At 44.1% G+C, this 21025-nt stretch overlaps 1 protein-coding gene across 1 annotated transcript in view; it reads right to left on the reverse strand.

Annotated features, from left to right (window-relative positions):
- Positions 1-834: 834 nt before the first annotated feature.
- Positions 835-21025, reverse strand: part of ABLIM3 (actin binding LIM protein family member 3) — a 190048-nt gene continuing 169857 nt past the window's right edge. Inside the window, 9 exon segments of the mRNA XM_061613396.1 lie at positions 835-2876; positions 4151-4231; positions 6359-6366; positions 8155-8215; positions 10132-10190; positions 11057-11086; positions 14303-14450; positions 15106-15170; positions 15770-15904. Coding sequence (XP_061469380.1) covers positions 2763-2876; positions 4151-4231; positions 6359-6366; positions 8155-8215; positions 10132-10190; positions 11057-11086; positions 14303-14450; positions 15106-15170; positions 15770-15904 — 701 coding nt within the window. The 3' untranslated portion in view covers positions 835-2762.

The following is a 21025-nucleotide window of genomic DNA, read 5'->3' on the forward strand; positions in this document are numbered from 1 at the left end:
CTGGTACCATGTAATGGGCTAGAGCAGGAGAAAGCCCCAACTTGATTAAAAAGCCCCATAATGAGTGTCTTATGTTGGCTCATTTTGGCTGTGCCCCCCCCATTTTTCATTTTTGAAGCTGTTGGGTTAGGGTGTGTGCTGGATTGGGTAATCGGTTCATTATATGGTGGCAGGCACAAAAGGTTCAGGTTACATGGTTACTTCCCCTCTTCTGAGACCCCCTACTTCCCGATAAGAAATTTTTGCTTGTTTGTTCTCTTCCGGTATGTGCTGAGGGTTACCTAAAGTAGCCAGTATCAGAGAGGCGTAATAAATAATCCCTAAGCCCAATGGGATAATGAAAGACTAATCGCTTCCTCAGCTCACCTTGGCATCAATGCAATTTCAATTTGCTATGTAATGGGTTTGGCTTCCTCTTTGCTATGCTAGAGTAGGGAGATAAATAGTGTGCAGCCAATAACAACTCCTGTTTGTTTCTTTCCCCCCCCCCCAAAATGAAAATCATGTCTCTCTGGTATGTTAAAGCTGTAATGCTGTAATATGATGATACTAGAAATCAAATATTTGGAAGTTCCTGCTATAACGCTTTAGCAATGATCACAAGTGGATAAAAAACATAGAATACACCTATTTTGTAAAAGAAGGATCAGTCAGTTCATAGCATGGATGGACATGCAATAGTTGACCTTGCTCACCTCTTGGGGAACTATAGCTTGAAGCTTTGTGGCCGTGATCTTGCCATTACATTCCAAAGATGGGGAATGCTAATCAAGACAAAAATATGAGACAGCACACAGTTCTTTTGTTCAAACAGTATATTAGGTAAGAAATCGTTTTTTAAAAAGAAAGCAGAACAAGTCTACAATTTTCCACAAATACATTCCATGTACATTTCTTCATTCAGAAGGTGATCATATTGATTTCATCTGGGATCAGAGGCATTGCAAATGGCCAGACAAATCCAATTTAAACAAGATGAAAATGATATTCCAGTAAGTGTTAAGGCCGCTGCAAGCTGACCTCCTTTTCCTCATAAACCAGCACTTCCTATGCCCATTTGAAATGTTGGGGTATGATTCATATGGTACATACACTGCTTCTTGAGAACAGATATAAGTCTCAGGATTCTCAAGGTTCGGATGCAATGCCTCCAATTATCACACCTGTCTGGATATAATTTCACATCTTTGTAACATTTTTTTTTAAAAGCCAGAGTTTATTCAAAGGACATAGTCAAGAGAGAATTATGTCAGTTTCCTTTGGAAATAGGATAGTGGTGCTGGCTATTCCCAGCAAGAAAAAAAATAGTATTGATCTTGGGATTTGTAAGATTAAGGTTTTCTCCAGATAGTGCTTTCTGGTTTAATTGCTTGCTATGCCTCCCACTAATTGGCTGAGAGGGTGAAGCTGGAGGAATGGAAAGGGAGGCCATTAAAAAAAAAGAGAGATTCACCGATGCTCCTGGAACATAGCCAGGGTTGTGATCACAAACCTGTGCAAATGCAGAAGACATGCGGGATTTGTTTGTGTGGTAAGCACAAAATTCAGCACCCAGACAATCCCAGCTTTCATATTTTATAAAAGCAAGAGGCTGGTAGAATCTCTGAAGCCAGAGTGTTCCAGTCCACTACTTCCAGTAGGTCTCTCTGTGAGGGAGGGGGCAAGCTACATACCACCATGACTAGGAGAAGTTCAGCAAGTTAATATAGTACATGGTGGATAGCTACTATCAATGGCTACTACAAATGGTAGTTAAATGGAACCTCCATGTACAGTGGCAGTGTGCCTGATTAGTAGATACTGGGAACAAACCACAGCGGGTGGCAATTACCTTCTTGCCCAGTCTGTTAACTTCCAAGGGCACCTGGATAGCTCTCTTCTGTAGGAAACAGAATGATGGCCTAGACTGGCTTTGGCTATTCTTGTGTTCTTAAATGCAAACATGTTTAATTTATATAATGCATGCGAATCACAGAATTCAAATTTCTTCCTGGTGCAGAATTTTGATTTAAAGAAGAAGAAAAAAAGGGGGGGACAGCAGTGCAGTATGCAGATAGCCCTGAACATGGCTAAGGCAGAATAATGGGAATCTAACATCAAAGAAACAAGGCATTTGGCCAGCCGCTGTTGGAAACATGAAGCTGGATGAGGTGGAGAATCTGCGGACTCCAATTGCCATCAGCCCAAGCCAGAGTGAACAGTGGTCAGGGATGATGGGAGTTATAGTCTACTACATCTGGAGGGCCATAGTTTCCCCACTCTTGGGTTAAACCCTCAGTTTGATCCATCAGGGCACTCCTGATGTTCTTAAACCAAGTGTCGGGCACAAGAGAACAAGAGATGAAATTAGCTCCTTGCAAAGCATGTGCTGTAGTACCACCACCTTCCTTGGGCTGGACTTGGATTCAAGAGACTCAGGGACAACACCCAAGACTGCCTGACATTCACACGAGAAAAAATATAAAAACAGGATCCCACCTCCTCCCTGCCCCTTGAAAAACTTTCCCCAAATAACAGCTACATTTTTTAAAAAAGGAATAAAAGAAACAAGAGAGCATAAAAATATCTGTGAGACTTCAGTTCACTCTACAGGCTTCCAAAGAGAGCAACCATGGCTCCTACTGTACAACAAAAAGAGTTATACAGAGTTCCAATATAGAGATCTTTCTATATATAGATATATATAATATAATTATATATATGTATATATTTATAGGTATGTATATACATATATATATGTATGTATTTATAATGTGCTGCTTTTAAAATAGCCGTGCCTGCTTCTTCAGCTCATTCCTCTTCCACAAGGCTAGGCGATCAAACTCAGCAATGGTCATGCCAAACACCTGGTAAAACTCCTCTGGTGACAGGTGGCGCTGGAGGGAGAATAGAGAGGCATAATGTTGCACAGGTATGGCTAATGGGCAAGGGCAACAGTGTGCACATTTATGTTAGGAATTGCACGAGCGACTGCGAGCATCTGAGACTGTGCCTAACTTACACTATTGTATCATCACTGATGCTTCAGTTACTGGAGTGTGGCAGAAAGTTGTGACAGGAACAAAGTTCTGGTGGATTTGCATGTGCAGAGGAAGAGAGGCACTGATCTGGAATGTGTACAGATGGCCATAGCAGCACAACTACAACATGTTCCCCATCCCTAATTTAGCATGTACTGCCGAGATAGCCCTATGTACACCACCTTAAGTTCCATGATGGAAGATAGGATATACATGTAATAAAATGAAAACAAAAAAATATAAAACATAAAAATTACATAAAACATAAATAAAAAATATAAAGTAAATATGGTATCTGTTCTATTGAGCAGCGTCACAATTTTAAATAAAATAATAACACCAACACCACCTATACATTCCGTTTCTCTGTATCTCCACTTGTGAGGTAGAGTAGGGATCCCTTGGTTTCACCAGCCATTACCACAGGAAGAATGTCAATGGACTGCCTTCAAGTCGATTCTGACTTATGGTGATCCTATGAAGAGGGTTTTCATGAGGCTGAGGCAGTGACTGGCCCAAGGTCACCCAGTGAGCTTCATGGCTATGTGGGGATTCATTTTTAGACATCCCTAGTGCAATGGATCATTTATACCATATAAGGATTAATAATAATAATAATAATAATAAAAAGGGGGTTTCTAATTTTTTCCTAAATAAATAAAGCGCCCCCAAATGATGCACTTTAAATCTAAAAATGTCCAAGGAAGGTGATTCCACAGACTCCTATAATAGCTAATTCTATTGCTGAAGTACCTTTATAGTAAGGCAGCATTTGAGTGTTTAATTGAAATCACTGGGGTGGGTGGAAATGCTGCCTTTTACTCTTAAGGAGCAGGCAGAGAGGCTTTATCTCCTATCTTAGTGCTGTAGTGCTTAGCGCTAAAATCAAGAGATAAAAGACCCCTTTGGCCTGCTCTTTAGGGATTATTTCTAAAGAGCAGGGAAAGGGAACTTTCCAGCCATCCCCTCTCCAGCACTAGAAAGAGAGGGCTGGAAACGCTGATTGCATAAGTACATGCATGCATGCATGCCTGTCTGCCGTGTGAGAGTATATGTGTGTGTTCCCGACCCCTGAAGAAACAGACCAGATCAGGTCCAGCCTGGCAAGTGTGTTGTGAGATTTGACTTACCTCTAGCCTAGTCCTGTCTACATCTTTGGGCAATCGGTTTCTCCCCCTTGTTGTCACCAGAAGCAGCTCATAAGGGTATATCTGCAGGAGGAAGGAAAAAAATAGACTGCAGGGTCAAAGAGTTTTGATACATCAGGACAAAAAGAAGAGGTGGAGATAGCCTTGAGGAAATGTGTGCCTTGAGACACAAGTTGTGGTTGTTTTAAACCTAAGGCCTTATCTGACTGTAGGTTGCCACCCACTGAGCCTGTTCAGTGTGACTCTAAGCCTGTGGGCACAGTCGTCGCTTCAAAAGCAGCAAGAAACATTTTTTGGCTGGATACACCTCCCTTCCCCACTGCTGACTTCAGACCTTTCAGGACCGCCCACAGCGAAGTGTTGGGCCAATCTCTATTTCTGCTTGAGCCTACAGCAAAGTGTTTCCACTGAACACCTCTGAAAGGGAAATGGGTTGAGCTGCCAATCAGTTGTGAAATATGTCTGAAGCTGAATTTTTAAAAAATCACTTGAACTGATCTGATAATTTTAGAGTAAAAAGGGGTGGAGTTTGACTAGTGTCATGTGTCTCTGTTTTCAGAAAACAGAGGTGGAGATGCACTGTAACCGGCACAAGAGTGTGTCTCTACCCTAACTCTTGGCAAGTTAAGAGTTTCCACTTGCATGGCAAAACTTCAATGCAAGATGCACAAACAATGTTGTAGTGGTGGCCTGTCTGCCCAACCTCCAAAGTAGTTATTTCATGGCATTTTTTGCAGAGTAAAGTTACCTGTAAAGTGAATTGTTTCTCTGTAGAACTCCTGAAAGGGTTGACATGCATTGTCATGCGCTGCATACAGAAGGTCCCAGGTTCAATCCCTGGCATCTTCAAGTAGGACTCGGACTGTCCCATTTGAAAACCTTGGAAAGATGCTGATAGGCAGCATAGACAATTCTGTGCTAAATGGATCAATGGTCTGAACTGGTTTGAGGCTGCTTCGTATGTTCTTTCTACTGTCCCCAGAAGGAACTTGACACCTATATTAGGGGTGGTGGTGGTAACCTTTTTTTAGCCCAAGTGCTGCATTCCCTTCTGAGAAAATGTCTGGGGAGCACATGCCAGTGGTGGGCAGGATCAGAGGCAAAAGTGGGTGAAGCAACTAATATAAATTTTACCATTGTACAGTTAGGTAGTTTCTACACACGCACACCCCTCTCTCTACCCTCCATCCAGGCAAACGAGGCATTATCAGATGTCAAGGCAAAGACACACAAGGAAAGAATGAAGCACAGCCAGAGATGGGTGTGGCTAGGGAGGGTGTGTGGCATGAGGGTTAGACAGAGAGGCTTGGAGGGGTGCGTTTGGCCCCTGGGCATGAGAATTTCCTTCTCTGACCTTCAAAGTCACAGATGGTGCTGATTAAAACTTTGCAACATCTTATAACTCTAGTTTGATGCTGTCCTAGAGAAATCAGGCCTTTGGCTCACATAGTTCTGTGATTATAGCTATCACTAGGTCAGAAATTGCTTGAAAGCATCACGACCCAATAGCTGTTATTAGCAGAGACTAGGGGAATCCAAGAATCTAAGATGAATTTTCATCTTAGAACCCGGGCAGAGCAGTTTTTGTACATCTACAAGGAAGCATCCATTTTTTATTTCTAGTTGCTGCTGGAAACTGAGTGGGAGGCAGAAGTCCCAGGCATGGGACAGAGAAGGTTCCAGCAAAAGATGTGAGTGATAGCCATAAGCAGCATGTGCCAACAATTGCACGCTCTTCCCTCTCTGCTCGGTTCCTCAAATGCCCTTCTTCCATAATTCCTTTTATCCTGCCTCTTGCTTCACTGATGATCCCCACAACATCGGTGCCTCTCCACTGCTGACACCATCTATTTTCCCCAAAGTGCTGAACTTTACAAGGCAACTCCTGTTGTATAACCCATAAATTGTGGCTTCTGGTTGCAAATTTTAGAAGTGACTAGTAGAACATCTACCGGGATACACCTAGGCATATATGGAGGAAGAGGCTAGGACCACTGAGAATGCCTCTATTCAGATAGGAGCATTGTAGGCCAGGAGCACACAAGGGAACATGAGGATTTCTTCTTGCCAGCCGTCGATATACTTTCTCTAGATCAGCATTTGAGAGCAACTTAGGTGGCAGCTTTTTACTTTCCAAAGAGAACAGACCTAAGCTTCTAGAACTCTACAGAGTTCCTGGGAAAGTGTTACCTTGTATTCTGTAAGAGATGAGAAAAGAGACATACAGAGACAGAGAAGTCAGTGTCTAATCCTCTTTTTCCCCCTTTTTTGCAATCATAGAATCTTTAGCATTGCAAACTCTTAGGACTATTAGATCAAGTCTTCAAAAGTAAGACATAGTTTGTTTCTGTGATGTTTGCAATATGGTGCACTTATTATGAGTTGTGGGACTGTGATGCACATTGCTCTATATGCAGAGTTGCCTGTACTCTGCACTTAAAAAGCATGAAATATAATTCTGCAAGAGTTTTGGTACTAGTTTTGTGCCAAGAAATTCTGAATTTAGTGCCCTGTATATGCAGTTTTTAACACATTGTTAAGTGAGATAAGGGGATTGGTTTGAATGATGCCTCAAGGATTCCCCACCCCCAAATCCTGTAAGTCCCTGGTTGTAAAAAAAGACACTGTTAAAGAGACCAAAATTGCCTGGACAAGTTTAGCCTGACAGATCACCTTTTGTAGGGAGATCTGCATTGATGGTCTTGGAATGGCTGGCCTTTGCATAACTAAGGAAATGGCCAGGGAGTTTGTGAACGAGTGAATTACCTCTACTCTCCCTTCTCTCAGCAATGGATTATGCTCATTGTTTAAATTATTGTGTAAATTACTGTGTGAAATACAAGGCGTGTAGATTGAGACAAAATTGATGCCAAGGTGGAGGAGCTTAATTGGAGCCGTGGAAGCATCCTTAGGGTGCAATCCCCTTACCCCTTTTCAAACATCTAATGAGGGAGCAATATCTGTTGGGGTGTTAAGCTGTGAACCTTCTACCTACTCTCAACCTGTATATATGTGTAAATAAACCATATATCATAACATGACAGTCAGCCTCCAGTAACTTGCTTCGAAGGAAACCATACCTTGGGTAAATGCTGGAACCTCTGAAATCTCACTGCTTAGAGAACTGGTTTTGCATACATTTCCTAAATTTGCATAATATATTCTGCTTTGCCAAGTGTTTAGGAGGGGCATTAAACTATAGAGACCTGAATACCCACCCTCAGGCCACTAGAAATACTAATGAGCCTCCCTCTTGCATCAGGGATTTCACCAGGCATTGATGGCACACTTTCAAGCCAATCTTCACAGCCAAAGGTTCTAGAAACTTGGGGGCATGATCCAGTCAAAATTAAGCAATTTTAATCCACTTGATTACAGTGGGAAAGATTTATAGTGTTTATTTAACTCTGGCAAGCTGAAATCAATGAAACTTAAAATAGCTTATTCACAGCAGGATTCTGCCTTCACTTTGAAAAAAATAAAAAAATAAAACTGTGATCCTCACAAAGTTGACCTCAGTGCCTAATGCCAAAATCTGTGGCTTTTTTCCTGCTTGCCCATACAATACTGTATCTGTCTACTGAGATCAATGGGACTTACTCCCAGATAGGTATGTACAGGATTGCAGCGTGCAATGCACAATCATTTCTACTACATTCATCTCTGGTTACATTGCACTCATTGTTACTGTGCTGGTTTTGCCCTCAAAATGGGATTAAACCAGGGCCTAAGATTCATCTTGCAACAATGAATTCTGCTAGTTCATGTTCTGGAATACTTCTGATGTTTTTGGATTGTTTAGCATTCTGGAATATCTTTTGTAAGAAAGCTTTGTTTGTGTAGTATACTAACATGACAATATCTACCAAGCATTAACTCTTGTAGAACATCCCTGAGAGCATCCTGAATAAGAACACTGGCACAGGATTTAGGCACACACACTGTGGACCCTCCCAAAGCTTCTGTGCTCAGGTCCTCTCACTCACCTCGCATTCCCCAGTTGACCGCATTTGTGCTGTCATAGTGGAAGAGTTCAGCACTGGGAGGCTGCAGAGGAAAGAACAATACAGAGAAAAGAGTGTTCAGCATATGGGCCAAGAGCTCCCCAGATGTTGTTGGAGTTCAACTCCCATCAGTCCCAGCTAGCATGGCCAATGGTCAGGGATGATGGGAGATGGGGTTCCAGCATCATCTAGAAGGCCTCAGGCTCCATACCCCTGATATGGCCAATCCCCTTAAATGTCCCTCTGCTCTTTTATAGCTGCTTCCATCAAAAGGGCCTGGAAAAAGTTAGCTGCTTATAATGAAGACTTAAACATTTGCCAATATACATGTATGGTGGTGGGGAGAGATTAATAATGTACAGTCTGTGATGGGAAAGAACCAAGAAATATAGACTAAAGAGCAAGAGGTCAACTTCCTTCACCATTTTAAAGGGAAATAACACTGTATGCCAGCAGCATCCCAACTCACCAGTAAGATTCCTGAGTCTCCCATTTTGAGAATCATTGTATTAACACTTTGCCAAGGGACAAGTATCCTTGTTTATGTCTTTTTTAGATTTGTATGACATCTGGATTCCAAAGACTTCAGGGTGGCATACATGGAGCCATCCTATTTTGTCCTACCAACAATCCTGGGGGATAGGCTAGGTTGAGAGTCACACACTGGTCCTTTGAGATCATCCTCAGTCACTTTTATTCATTGGCGCTTTCCAGCCTTATGAGCTACTTTGCTCTAATGCCAGTTAATAGTTTGTCAGTTGTTCTACAATGACATGGGCATTCGTGCAGAGTGGTTCTCTATCAGGGCCAGCCCAAGACATTTTGCTGCTTGAGGAGAAGAACAAAATGGTGCCTGCCTCCTGCCCATTCTGTGTATAAAAGCTGACTGGATTGGCAGTTGAACCTAACTTCCTCATTAGCGATAGGACCAGATCTTCCATTGTACCTAAGCAGGCTAGCTTAGGGGGCGAAAGGCAGGCTATGTGGCACACACAGATCTGTACTCCAACACTGACCATGCTACCACTCCTCACCCCCCAACATTTACCTCCTGAGATGGCTAACCCCCTCTTCCTAACAGCAGGAAATCTTACTCGGGACTTAACAACTAGCTATTTCTACATAAATATGACCACTTTACTCTAATTAAGCAGCCGCTTGCCTCACAAAAGACCCTGAGCTTTGCCCACAAAATGACTTCTTCAGTCCTTTACTGCAGAAACATTATATAGAAGAACAAATTCTTCCGTTACCACTGAAGAAAAAAAGAATCAGAAACGGGGGAGCTGCTAGCATATTGCCCCCACTCTGGATGAACCATAATCTCCAGCTTTCTTTCTTTCTTTCTTTCTTTCTTTCTTTCTTTCTTTCTTTCTTTCTTTCTTTCTTTCTTTCTTTCTTTCTTTCTTTCTTTCTTTCTTTCTTTCTTTCAAAAAGTATATTTCTAGCATTTGTAGAACTTGAGATATGAGGCAAAATGTACAGGCGCTATTCTTTTTTTTTTTGGTGAGAAACTAGCCTGCCTCCCCCTTTAAGTGTTTTACTTTGCCCCCTCCCCTCCAAAGCAGGAAAGATTCCTGTGGACTCCCATGACTGCTGGCCACTCCTGCATTTTCAGGAGTGGCTAAGGCTTTGTAGGTCATTAGCTCCCACTGGAAATCTAATCTGCTCGTCCATTCTCAGGGAATTGCCACAGCTGTTCCTTAGCAACTGCTTCCGAGTCCCATGCCCTCTTGGCATGAGGGGAATGCTGTGCTCCCGGAGGAAGGAAACACTCCCCACTTTTGAATCTGGCACTGGAAATTCAGAGGGCTTAAGACTGCCTTGGATTTCTTGTTCCCAAAAGCATTATCAAAAGGGTGTGAGGAGGACACCCCCTACCAGTTGCAGAAGTTGCCCAAGAAGCAATAGTTGGAAATGCCACCACCTGGTGGCTGAGAGTCAGCAAGGCACTCTTACCCTGTGCAGCCCGTTCCTTCTGTAAGCAGGAAGAGAAGCAGATTTTGAAATGAGGGGATCTGAAAAAGAAATAGAAAACAAAGAGAGGAAGTTATAAAAGTCAGAAGATACAGGCTTCTCCTTGCCTAGAAAAAGTGTCAGTGAGAAAAGTCTTTAGCTTCCAGGCATGGTAGAAAATTAATTATTGGGAGGAAGAACAGAAGAAAGAATTAAATTCTTTGTATCAGTCAATTATTACTGTTACTGACAGTTTTATCTTATCCTTCCTCCAAGCTCAGGTTGGTGTATAGGCTTCTCCACCTCCCATTTTATAACCTTGTGAGGCAGGTTAAGCTGAGGTATAGTGAGTGAACCAAGTGACGTTCCTGACTGAGTGGGGATTGGAATCTGGATCTCCCTGGGCCTTGTCAATACTCTAATCACTCCACCCCATTGGCCATCAAGGAGTTGCATCTTCAGGAGTGGTATAAGACATTTCCCTGGAGAAATGTTCAAGGAAGCAGCTTAGAAAAATTGAAAGCATGCTCTCCATAGTGGCAAAAACGGAATAATAAACAGAAAAAATGGACAATACTCTCCCTTTCATGGCACTCCAAAATCTGCCTCCTGGGGTGGACCACTTCACCCTGCCTAACTGCAGGGCTGGTCCTGTCACTCAGTCCCTCCCCGTGAAGACAACAGATCTACTTATGATAAGCCTGACATCTACCCAGAAACATGACCCCAGGCTTATCTAAGGGCCTACTGCTTTTCATTAGTAAAACAGAGACAAGGACTTAGGGATCCTGCCTTCTCCTACAACCACCCTAAATTCTATAGTCTTGTAAAGAAATTACTCTGGTTCCACAAAGTCCCATTCAACCCTTTGTCTGCAGTGGAAAAAATACCACAGAGCAAGACAGGCAGAAGACGGAGCTACCCTTACCGCTGTCAGCCAGGTAATGCATCCGGGGTGCTGTGGGGAAAGAAAAGCAAGATGTTAGGGCTGCCCTTGGAATATAATGTTTCACAGGAGTCCAGGTCTGGCTAATACCCCTCAGGCCAAATCACACATGCAAAGCCCATACAATTGTGCATGTTGATACCCAAACCCATGAAGAAAGATTGGTGTGAAGAAGATGGCACATGGAGACAGCTGCTGTGGAGGGAACTGCTATTGCAATCATAGAAATGACTAGACATATTAATGGAGGATAAGGCTATCAATGGTTACTAGCCATGATGGCTATGCTCTGCCTCCACAGCCAGAGGCAGTATGCTAGAAACCATAGGAGAGAAGAGTGCTCTTGTGAATAGGTCCTTCTTGTGGGCTTCCCTTTGGACTTGGTTGGCCACTGTGAGAACCGGAAGCTGGACCACTGGCCTGATCCAGTAGGCTCTTCTTATGTTCTTGCATACTACCTGTCTCCATGTATTGCTTGGTTCATATTGTGTTGACAGTGTTATTATATAGTTTTGTCAGTAGGTGGCACTGGACTTAGTGCCAGGAATTTCCTACTGTTGAGTAAGAGAGAAAATGAAGTTATTGTCTAGCTTCTTCACTGGTGTGTCCTCTAAAAGCCAAACTACACATTACACTAATGTGTAGTGTACAGGTATGTCTTTACAGGCATGTGTGTAAGTGGTCCAATTAGTTATCTGGATTGCAGTGTGTGGGGAATGGAGGTTTATTGCTTTTCCTATAGACAAGGTCAAGATGAAAATCGTCCCGCTCAGTGTAGGCTTGGGGTGGTGGTTGAATCTCATTAGAGCCAATGGAAACTTTTTATTATAAGCCTCCTAGCTGCAGGAATAAGGGATTTTCTCCGCAATCACATCTGGGGATTAACCTCCCCAATCCCACCCGCCCAATAGTCTGGATAACACTCTATCTGCATCTGTAACCAAATCGAGAAAATCCAGAGATGTAGATGCACACTGTGCATTAAAGTGTAACCTGTAGCTTGGCCGTAAGCCTTTCATGGCAACGGTTACTTTTTCCCATGCAATCATATACTGGAATACTTGATAGTGTAGAAATGATGCCTATATGCAGGGCACACCCTTTTGTGTATTTGGGTGCAGAAGGAGAGCTGCTTAACCTTTTCTCCTCTAGCCATTTTTTTTACTCAAAATCCCTCCCCCAGCAAGATCTCTGTACCTTTTCCCCTGTGGGGAGAAAACAGCTGGGGTGGGGCCAATTTTAAGCAAACGGTTAACCAGCCTCTCTCCTTCACCCCAATGTCTCTGCTCAAACTTAATGCCTCCCAAGGCTGATTGGGTTTTTATTTTATTTTTAAAAAAAGAGATAATGAAAAGGTATAGGTGATTGTGTGCCATGTCTTGTTTAGACCTTGGCATTTAGTAATTAAAAACAATAACAGGTGATGAGCTACTGAGCTGCTGATGGCCCCATCTAGTGGCCAGCTAGCACAACTGGAGGAGCACATTTGCAGTTCTTCAACTTGCCCTCCCTCACCCACACTCCTTCATCATGAGTGGGGGAAATGAAAGTGGGATAATGTGGCAGTTCATCAAAGATTTATGAAAAATTCCTTCAGGCTCTTGCTATAGCGTGAGAGTTAGGGAAGACAATAGCATGAGTGTGTACGTGTGTGAGCAGGTGTATATGCAAGGCCTGGAATGCATACATATATAAATGCAGACCCCCACCCACCCACCCACACCCACCCACCCACCCACCCACACACACACACACACACACACACACACAAGTTTGTCAAATAAACTCTACTATCTTGGAATTTATGATTCTAGTGAGCATTCTTTTATTGTCAAAGACTTCTCTATGAACTCAAGCACTAGGTGGCAGCACATTGAATATTATTGTAGATCCCTGAAATTTTAACGCACACACACACACACACACACAGAGAGAGAGAGAGAGAGAGAGAGAGAGAGAGAGAGAGAGAGAGAGAGAGAGAGAGAATGTCAGCTCGGTGCAGTATGCTTCACACACAAAAAATGGAGAACTGACAAAGAATCTCTCCAGACACCTACGCACGTACCAGATGAATGAATAGAGATTTTGATGTCCCTTATAGCCCAGACATAAAGAGACTTCAGATGTGCATGATCTGCTTGGCTTCCTATTAGAACTGCAAAGTTCACTAAGCAGAGCAGATGCAAAAGAGTGGCTCAGGGTGCAGGGCGGTGGAGCCAGATGCAAAATGGTGACTTAGAGGGCAGAGCCAATTGCCTGCTCCACTCTGTGAGTCATACAGTATAGGACCTGCATATTCAAGTACAAATTTAAGTACAAATATACATTTAGATCAGGGATTCCAATAGCCTAATTTAGAAAAAAGCCTTTTCTTACTATTGTTAAGATAATTGGGAATCAGAAATCCTACAGCAGATCACCCAGTGATCTGTCAGGAGATCCTGCTCTACCTTTTGCGCATTTCTGTCTTAATCCACTTGATTCTCTCAAACCTCACAGGATGCTTCTGACTCTTCCCTGCCCTGTAAAAGGCTGGGGAGTAGTTTGACCAGGCAAGGTGGTGATGATGAGAATGCAATGTGAGACCTAGAAACAGGAGTACAGGCATACCCCGCTTTAACATTCGCAATGGGACTGGAGAGTATACTTTAAGTGAAAATCTACTTTAAGTGAAGCAATTGTCTTCACTTGTACTGCACGCAATCACCACTAGATGGCAGCGGCGTCATGCCAATAAAATGTCTGTTATTGCGAAGCGCGCAAACGTTAAATGGGGTATGGGGACGTATGGAGCATGTACGTTATAGTGAGGCAACGTTAAGTGAAGCAACATTAAGCGGGGTATGCCTGTATAAGCTAAAGGCTAGTTTGTATGCGGTAGCTCTGAAACACACAGATTCATTCCATATACAGGAACCGGACTGGCCATTAATGTCTCCATTTTCACTCTAGTTCCGCCTCCCTCAGTCTCACAGTCCCCAGCTATGAATGTTGCATCGGGAAAAAGAGATCAAGCTGGCATCAACAGATCCATAGAAAAAAATGGGCAATTTGATTGCATCCTGTGTTGCGATCATTCTGCATTGCCTATGGTACTCACAAGCAAGAATCTTTCTCACACAATAGCAACTGACAGCCAATGAAAAGACAACTGTCCTGCACCCCTGAGTTCCTAGAAGCTAGCTCTCTCCTGGCAGGCAGGGGGTAGGTACTTTTTCTGTTTCTTACAGCCATTTAAGGAGCTTTCATAGCCAGCTGTGTGAAGAGCCTCTCTACTGCCCGCTGAGCTGCGGGGTGGCGTCCAGGGGTCAGCATAGGAATGGGATCGTGCCTTCATTTCTTCCTTCAGTATCAGTCTGCCAATACCAGTCTGGATCTAGGCACCATAAAAGATTAAGAAGAGAAATATTATAGGAGAGGGAGGCAGCCAGGCAAAATCCACATCAGGGCCTGCTCCAGCTGAACCCCATACCCCCATCAACAGTGATCTACCATCAACAGTCCTATGGGAAGGATCTTGATGTATTTCAATTAATTTTTTTTAAAAAATGTAATAGAATATTACTTGTAAGCCACTTGGTAGGAGGTATATCATGAAAAGCCAGATATAAATAATTACAAACATTTCCCTTGTATAATTTTGTGGCAGTGAGATTAGCCATTGTTTAGTTAAGGCTAACAATAATACGATGACATAAATAAGTAAAAATTCAATACAACATAATAACAAGGAGCAGAGGCAGTATTACTGTTGACATGAACGTGGTGATTATCATATCTCCCCAGTGAAGTTACCAGCAGTGGACTACCCCACTGTAATAGAATGGAGTCTTATCTGAAGATACAGCCAAAGTCCTCAGTAGACTGACTCCTTTTGTAAGGTCCTGAGTACAACAGCAGAAGCTGGCACAGTGAGGAACGTTGAAGGCACTGTCACTACCCCAAGGGAGCCTTTGGAAGCTAGGCTGGAACAGTATTCCCAAGCTCAGCATTAAACGGGCAAAGGTGTATCTATGGAGATGAGCACTCACTTTGTGCATCCCTCGATCAAACCCATCTTCTTCTCCTCCTGATGAGAACCTCCGCACTCGTGGTGCTACAAGGAAATGTAAGCAGGGCAGTCAATTCAAAGAAATGACTTGCACGGCACCAGGTTAAAACAACAGCCACAAATCTGGAGACTTGGTTAGGGATGAGGCCAAGGTCGGTTATGGGTTTCTGTAATCCGAAGGGGTTGGCGCTTCTTTTGGTGCAGACAGTACCAAACAGTAGCTGATTCTTTTCAAGCCTTATAGCTGGGAAGGGTCAGAGCTTCAGGTTCATTTGAGGCACAAAAGAGCTATGTAGAACTTTAGCTGATGCCGCTTGCGTTTTGTTTGTTTGCTTGTTTTGCTGACATTCTAGAGAAATGGCCCTCCAGATGTTGTTGGACTCCAACTTTCATCCAACTCCAACTTTCATCAGCCCAAGCCAGCATGGCCAGTGGTCAGGGGAGATGGGAATTGTAGCCCAGCAGTATCTGGAGCACCACCGGTTCCCCACCCCTATTCTTAATATCTGCAGGAGCCCCGTCCTCTTTTGCAGTTGGGCACTTCCCCCCCCCTGCTATCCTGAGCACATGCATGACGTCCCCCACCACATTGCTGTGGATCTTGCCGATGGAAGTTTTAGTGACCTGGAGTGGAGATAAGTTACCTTTCGGTGACCCTTGAAATGTCCAGTATTCAGTCTCTGAGTGGTAATACGGATCTGGAGAGTAGGCTGGGCTATACTTGGAAGTCTGGGCGATATCCTCGCTGGTTTTGCTTTTCATGGCTGCAGATTGGTTTTCTGCAAAAGCAATGGAAAGTAAGCGTGAAAGGCTGAAAGAAGAACGGAAGTTTTCAAAAGGCTCTGGTTAAAATGACATCTGGCTTCAGCAGAGGTGGTAGGTGTGGTTCTAGCACAGTGCCTATCCTGTGTAAAAACAAGGCTCCCATATTTAATGCAAAAGAGGTGCAAGGGTGAGGGGAGCCGTACCTACTCTGTACCTGCTGGTAATTTCACAATAGCCCTGTCTGGTATTGAAGATCCTCCTGGGGGATGGGGAAGTGACATCAGGAGACAGGCTTGGGGGGAGGGAAGTTGTGGGCACTCTCCAACCACCCCCTTTGCACTGAAACAAAAAAATTCTATGTGCGTGATCAGAGGAAACCCAGGTTTAAACAAATGGGCTTGCTGCTGTCATGTCTGACTTGAGCCTCTCTTCCATATCATCAAGCTACAAACATGTGTTCATGACACAGGGGCAAACGGGCATGATGATAATTGGAAACCTCTCCATAAAGCTCAGGCAGATGCGACGTTACAGAGCAATGCCGTTCTGCAGTTTGCTAGTAGCCAATAGCACTTATCCCTGGTGAACAGACAAGTGGCACGCTGTAATTGCACCCCAGCACTATCACTTTATTAGAAGAGCCTGCTCTGGCTGTTTAAAGTCAGGCTAGGAATTGCCCCCGCAGGAGGAGTTTCCAAGCTGCAACATAATCCAGCTCCATGTCGGTTACCGACACAGTCCATTCTCTGGATTCAGGAAGGGCCATAGCTCAGAGGTAGGTATACTTTGCAGGCAGAAGTTCCCTGGTTCAATCTCCGGCATCTCTAGGTAGGGCTTTGAAAGACTCCTGTTTGAAACCACGGGATGCTGCCCTGGCAGTCAGTGATGTGGACAATGCTGATCAAGGAGGACCAATGATTTGACTGCTTCTTATAATCTCATTCTTTATGTCAGCCTTCCCCATCTGCTGCCTTCCAGATGTTTTAGACCCTAATTCCCATAATCCCTGACCATTGGCCATGCTAGTTGGGGCTGATGGGAGTTGTAGTTGAGGCACACCAGGTTGGGGAAGGTTGCTTTTATACCAAAAGGGAAGCAGAGAGCAGGTGTCACAGGTTTCCTTGATAACGGAGCACTGGGGAGGGGGTAGCTGGATGGGGGTGGGAAAAGGAAGAGCAATGGAGGGAAGGGGAAAGAGGTCAGGCAAGTGGAGGAGGGGGGAACCAGCCCTCCTAAATGACTACAAGGCTGAATTCACAAGTAGCCTGCATCTAGCAGAGCCAATACTGGTTCTTCTGACCAGATGGTGGATGTCCAACCTGTCCTGGATGGGGTTGCACTCCCCCTGAAGGAGCAGGTTCGTAGCTTGGGGGTTCTCCTAGAATCATCTCTGTCACTTGAGGCTCAGGTAGCCTCAGTGGCACGGAGTGCCTTCTACCAACTTCGGTTGGTGGCCCAACTATGTCCCTATCTGGACAGGGATAACCTGGCTTCAGCTGTCCATGCTCTGGTAATCTCTAAATTAGATTACTGCAATGCACTCTACCTGGGGCTGCCTTTGAAGATGGTTTGGAAGCTGCAGTTTGTGCAAAATGCAGCAGCCAGATTAGTAACAGGGACCAGATGGTCCGAACATATAAAACCGATTCTGACCCGCTTGCACTGGCTGCCTTTATGTTTCCGAGCTCGATTCAAGGTGTTGGTTTTGACCTATAAAGCCTTACACGGCTTGGGACCACAATACCTGATGGAACGCCTCTCCCGATATGAACCCACCCGTACACTACGCGCCACATCAAAGGCCCTCCTCCGGGTGCCTACTCGGAGGGAAGCTAAGAGAATGGCAACAAGGGAGAGGGCCTTCTCAGTGGTGGCCCCCAAATTATGGAATGATTTTGGTGACGAGGTGCGCCTGGCGCCAACAGTTATCTTTTCGGCGCCAGGTCAAGACTTTCCTCTTCTCCCAGGCATTTTAGCATGTGTTTTATATTGTTTTAAATTTTTAAATTGTGTTTTAAATTGTTTTTTAAAAGATGTATCTTAAATTGTATTTGTTTTTAGTTACTGTAAACCGCCCAGAGAGCTTCGGCTATGGGGCGGTATACTAGTTAAATAAATAAATAAATACATACATACATACATACATACATACATACATACATACAGCATTTATCACAGCAAAAACATGATACACCAGATATACTATTACAGGACATGTCCCCAAATGGCTCACTCTTGGGACCAAAGAAGACAAGACACCATTCCAACTCTGTGAATGCCTTTTGAAAAGTAACTAACAAATACAGGGGCTGATCTAGATTGGGATCTTGGCAGAGGTGATAATAGTCCTGATCCGGATTGGTCCCCTTATACCTCCAATGGAACTTTATCTTCCAGTGTGAATAGCAGGTAGAGTTGTGTGTAAGCCCCCTACCACCCCAATGTCCTAATCAACTCCCGCCCCCGGTGCCGCTTACTATTTTATTAATGTATGAATCACCTTTCACACAGGTCTCAAGGCAATTTACATTACTTTTACTTTTTTAAAAGCCATCCACACAATTGCTAATTGCATGCATGGCATCCCATCTAGCTTGGCCCTTATAAATGAGCTACAGGAAACAACTGTGGAAGAGAATTGCGTTAGGGCGTGACTTGGCATAAGGCCTGGGTTGAAGGGCTGTGTCATACAGAATAGTCACATTACACAACCTCTACTTTGCAACTTATAATACAAGCCTGAAATCTACCCTATGCCCAAATTCCATCCTTCAGAAACCTGCATCTCAGGACAAAAGCAATGTGAGGCTAAATGGAATGATACATTAAATGTGTCTGTTTTTTCCTTGAACAGTACCAGCTATGTGGTACGGGAAGGCTGAGCAGAATCAGGACCATGGTGTGATTTCACTCTCTCACTCCCCCACAATCCTGGTGAAATCTGCATGTCCCCTTCCCCAGCTGCTATTAGCTGCCAATGGAAGCTTATATTAATAGCATCTCTCTCTCTCCCTACTTTGAATCAGTTAATCTAGCAATCAGCCCTTACTTCTGGACTCACCACTAACAACTAGGTGCCCTAGGCATCTGATTGGCTATTGTAGGAACAGGATGCTGGACTAGATGGGCCTTTTGCCTGATTCAGCAGGGCTTTTTATGTTCTTATCCCCCCTTGCCCCCCCCTGCAACACACACACACACACAAGCATACATTTTTATTTCAGTTTAATTAACCTGGAACAACTCTTATTCCTGGTTTAATACTCTAAACAGTAAATACAGCGTGTGAAGGGGATAACTGATTTAAGCAATTTTGTTTTGAACATATGCCCCTAAACACGTATTGGAACAACAAGCAAAACTTCAGACTGTGTGTACAAGAGGATATTTATAGAGCACTTAGGGATAAATAATTGGCATTACGTGATCATGCATTAAGTCCAGTTGGATATGTTTGCTTTTTTTTTAATCTTCAGAGAAAGCTATTTTATGTCCCAATAGAAGGGCAGGATTTTTAGTTTTAAAATCTCCAAGGCTTGCTGGGGGAAGACACAGGGCTTTTCAAGAAGAGGCAGGATTGAATTGCTACTACAAAGAAGAAGAGGCGTAGGGAGGTACTTACAATGCAGTGGGGTGCAGGCAGTCAGCAGGGCAGGGTGGTAGGCAGACAGCGGAAAAAGGAAAGGGGGAAGGAAAGAGGAGACTCTCAGTTACCACATTCAAGGGGAAAGCCACAAGACTTCTAAAACAACAACAAAAAGCAGATTGGTGAGCACAGAGCAAGCCCCTTCCTCTTCTCACTGTTGGGACCTGCCCAGCAGAGGGCACTCCTTCATCTTTCATGGCCCTCAACAGCTTTGTCTCCAAAAGGCCAAAAAAGAAATGGTTTCTGTAGTTTCCCTGGCCATATGAGTGCCGTACATCCAGCTTTGGGTAGTCAGCTAGTTATGAGGGTGCAGGACAGGCCATGTGGCACATATAGCTCTGCCTTCCAAAGGATACAGCCAGGGGACTCAGGACAAACAATGAGGGGGTTGCCCCCTGAGGTGATCAGCTCATTTTGTGTAACAGTACAGTCAGCCCACTTCTGGTTTTCTCCACCTATAATGGGGGGGGGGGAGAGAACTGGATCCAGACAGCAGGCCAGATCCTTAACCCCGCCCACTCCTTGCAGGCCACTTATGACAGGTGGGCTGGGCTGCTCAGCTATCAACCACCTGTTCTATCCAATCGCCTGAGGACACAAGGTAACCTGCTTTGCAAGCTCTGACAATCAGCTGACCGCAACAGCTTGCAAAGCCCAGTTGTGCCTTTGCAAATACCAACAATCATGGTTGTGCTTGCAAAGGCATAGGGCTTTGTAGGTGCTGACAATCAGCTGGTCAGCAGTGCCTGCAAACCCCACTTTTGGCAGGCAGCCACATCTTTACCTGCCCCTGCTGTCAGGTGTAGGACAGGTGGTGTGACTTGGTTAACAGGCATCAAATGTTGGCTTTATCTTTGACTTCTCTCACATACACTCTTTCTCTCACCTTACATCTCATCTCATCTCATCTCTCCTTTGCCCTCCCCTCCCCATTTAATCCCATTACCAAACCTGTCACATCTCTCTTTACAACTTTACAAAAATACAGCTCCTCCTCTCTGTTCTCTTGGCAAAAATCCAGCCAGTGTTCTCCTGCAGCCCCATCGTTGCCCCCCCCCATCCCGGTAAGCAGCAGTGATGCTGGGATCGAGGGGTGCTCCACGGCATTGCTCCACTGTGCCAACACCTCCTGCACCTCCCGTGTCTATACAGCACTCTGCTGGCAAAATCATTTATTTCTCTCATTGTTCTGACCATGTGACTCCCCTTCTTAAATCCCTTCTTAAATCGGACTGGCATTGATTTCTTGCAGTGGGTCGCGGCTATCATTGGCACATTTTTTAAAAAAAATCCACTCCAAATTTCACGTTATTGTCTTTGTAATCAGCTTTCCGCTAATCTGATGCATTCTTTAGTCAACTCAGTGGAACAAGTGCCTACAGCATAAGCATTTTCATTAGCAATTACATTTTTTCCCCCACTGGGAAAAAAACTCCAAGAATCGACAATTGTGCAAACAGGGAACAAAAAAATGGTGGATCGGTACTGA

The sequence above is a fragment of the Rhineura floridana genome, chromosome 3 (assembly GCF_030035675.1).
Source record: "Rhineura floridana isolate rRhiFlo1 chromosome 3, rRhiFlo1.hap2, whole genome shotgun sequence".
NCBI classification, from domain to species: domain Eukaryota; kingdom Metazoa; phylum Chordata; class Lepidosauria; order Squamata; family Rhineuridae; genus Rhineura; species Rhineura floridana.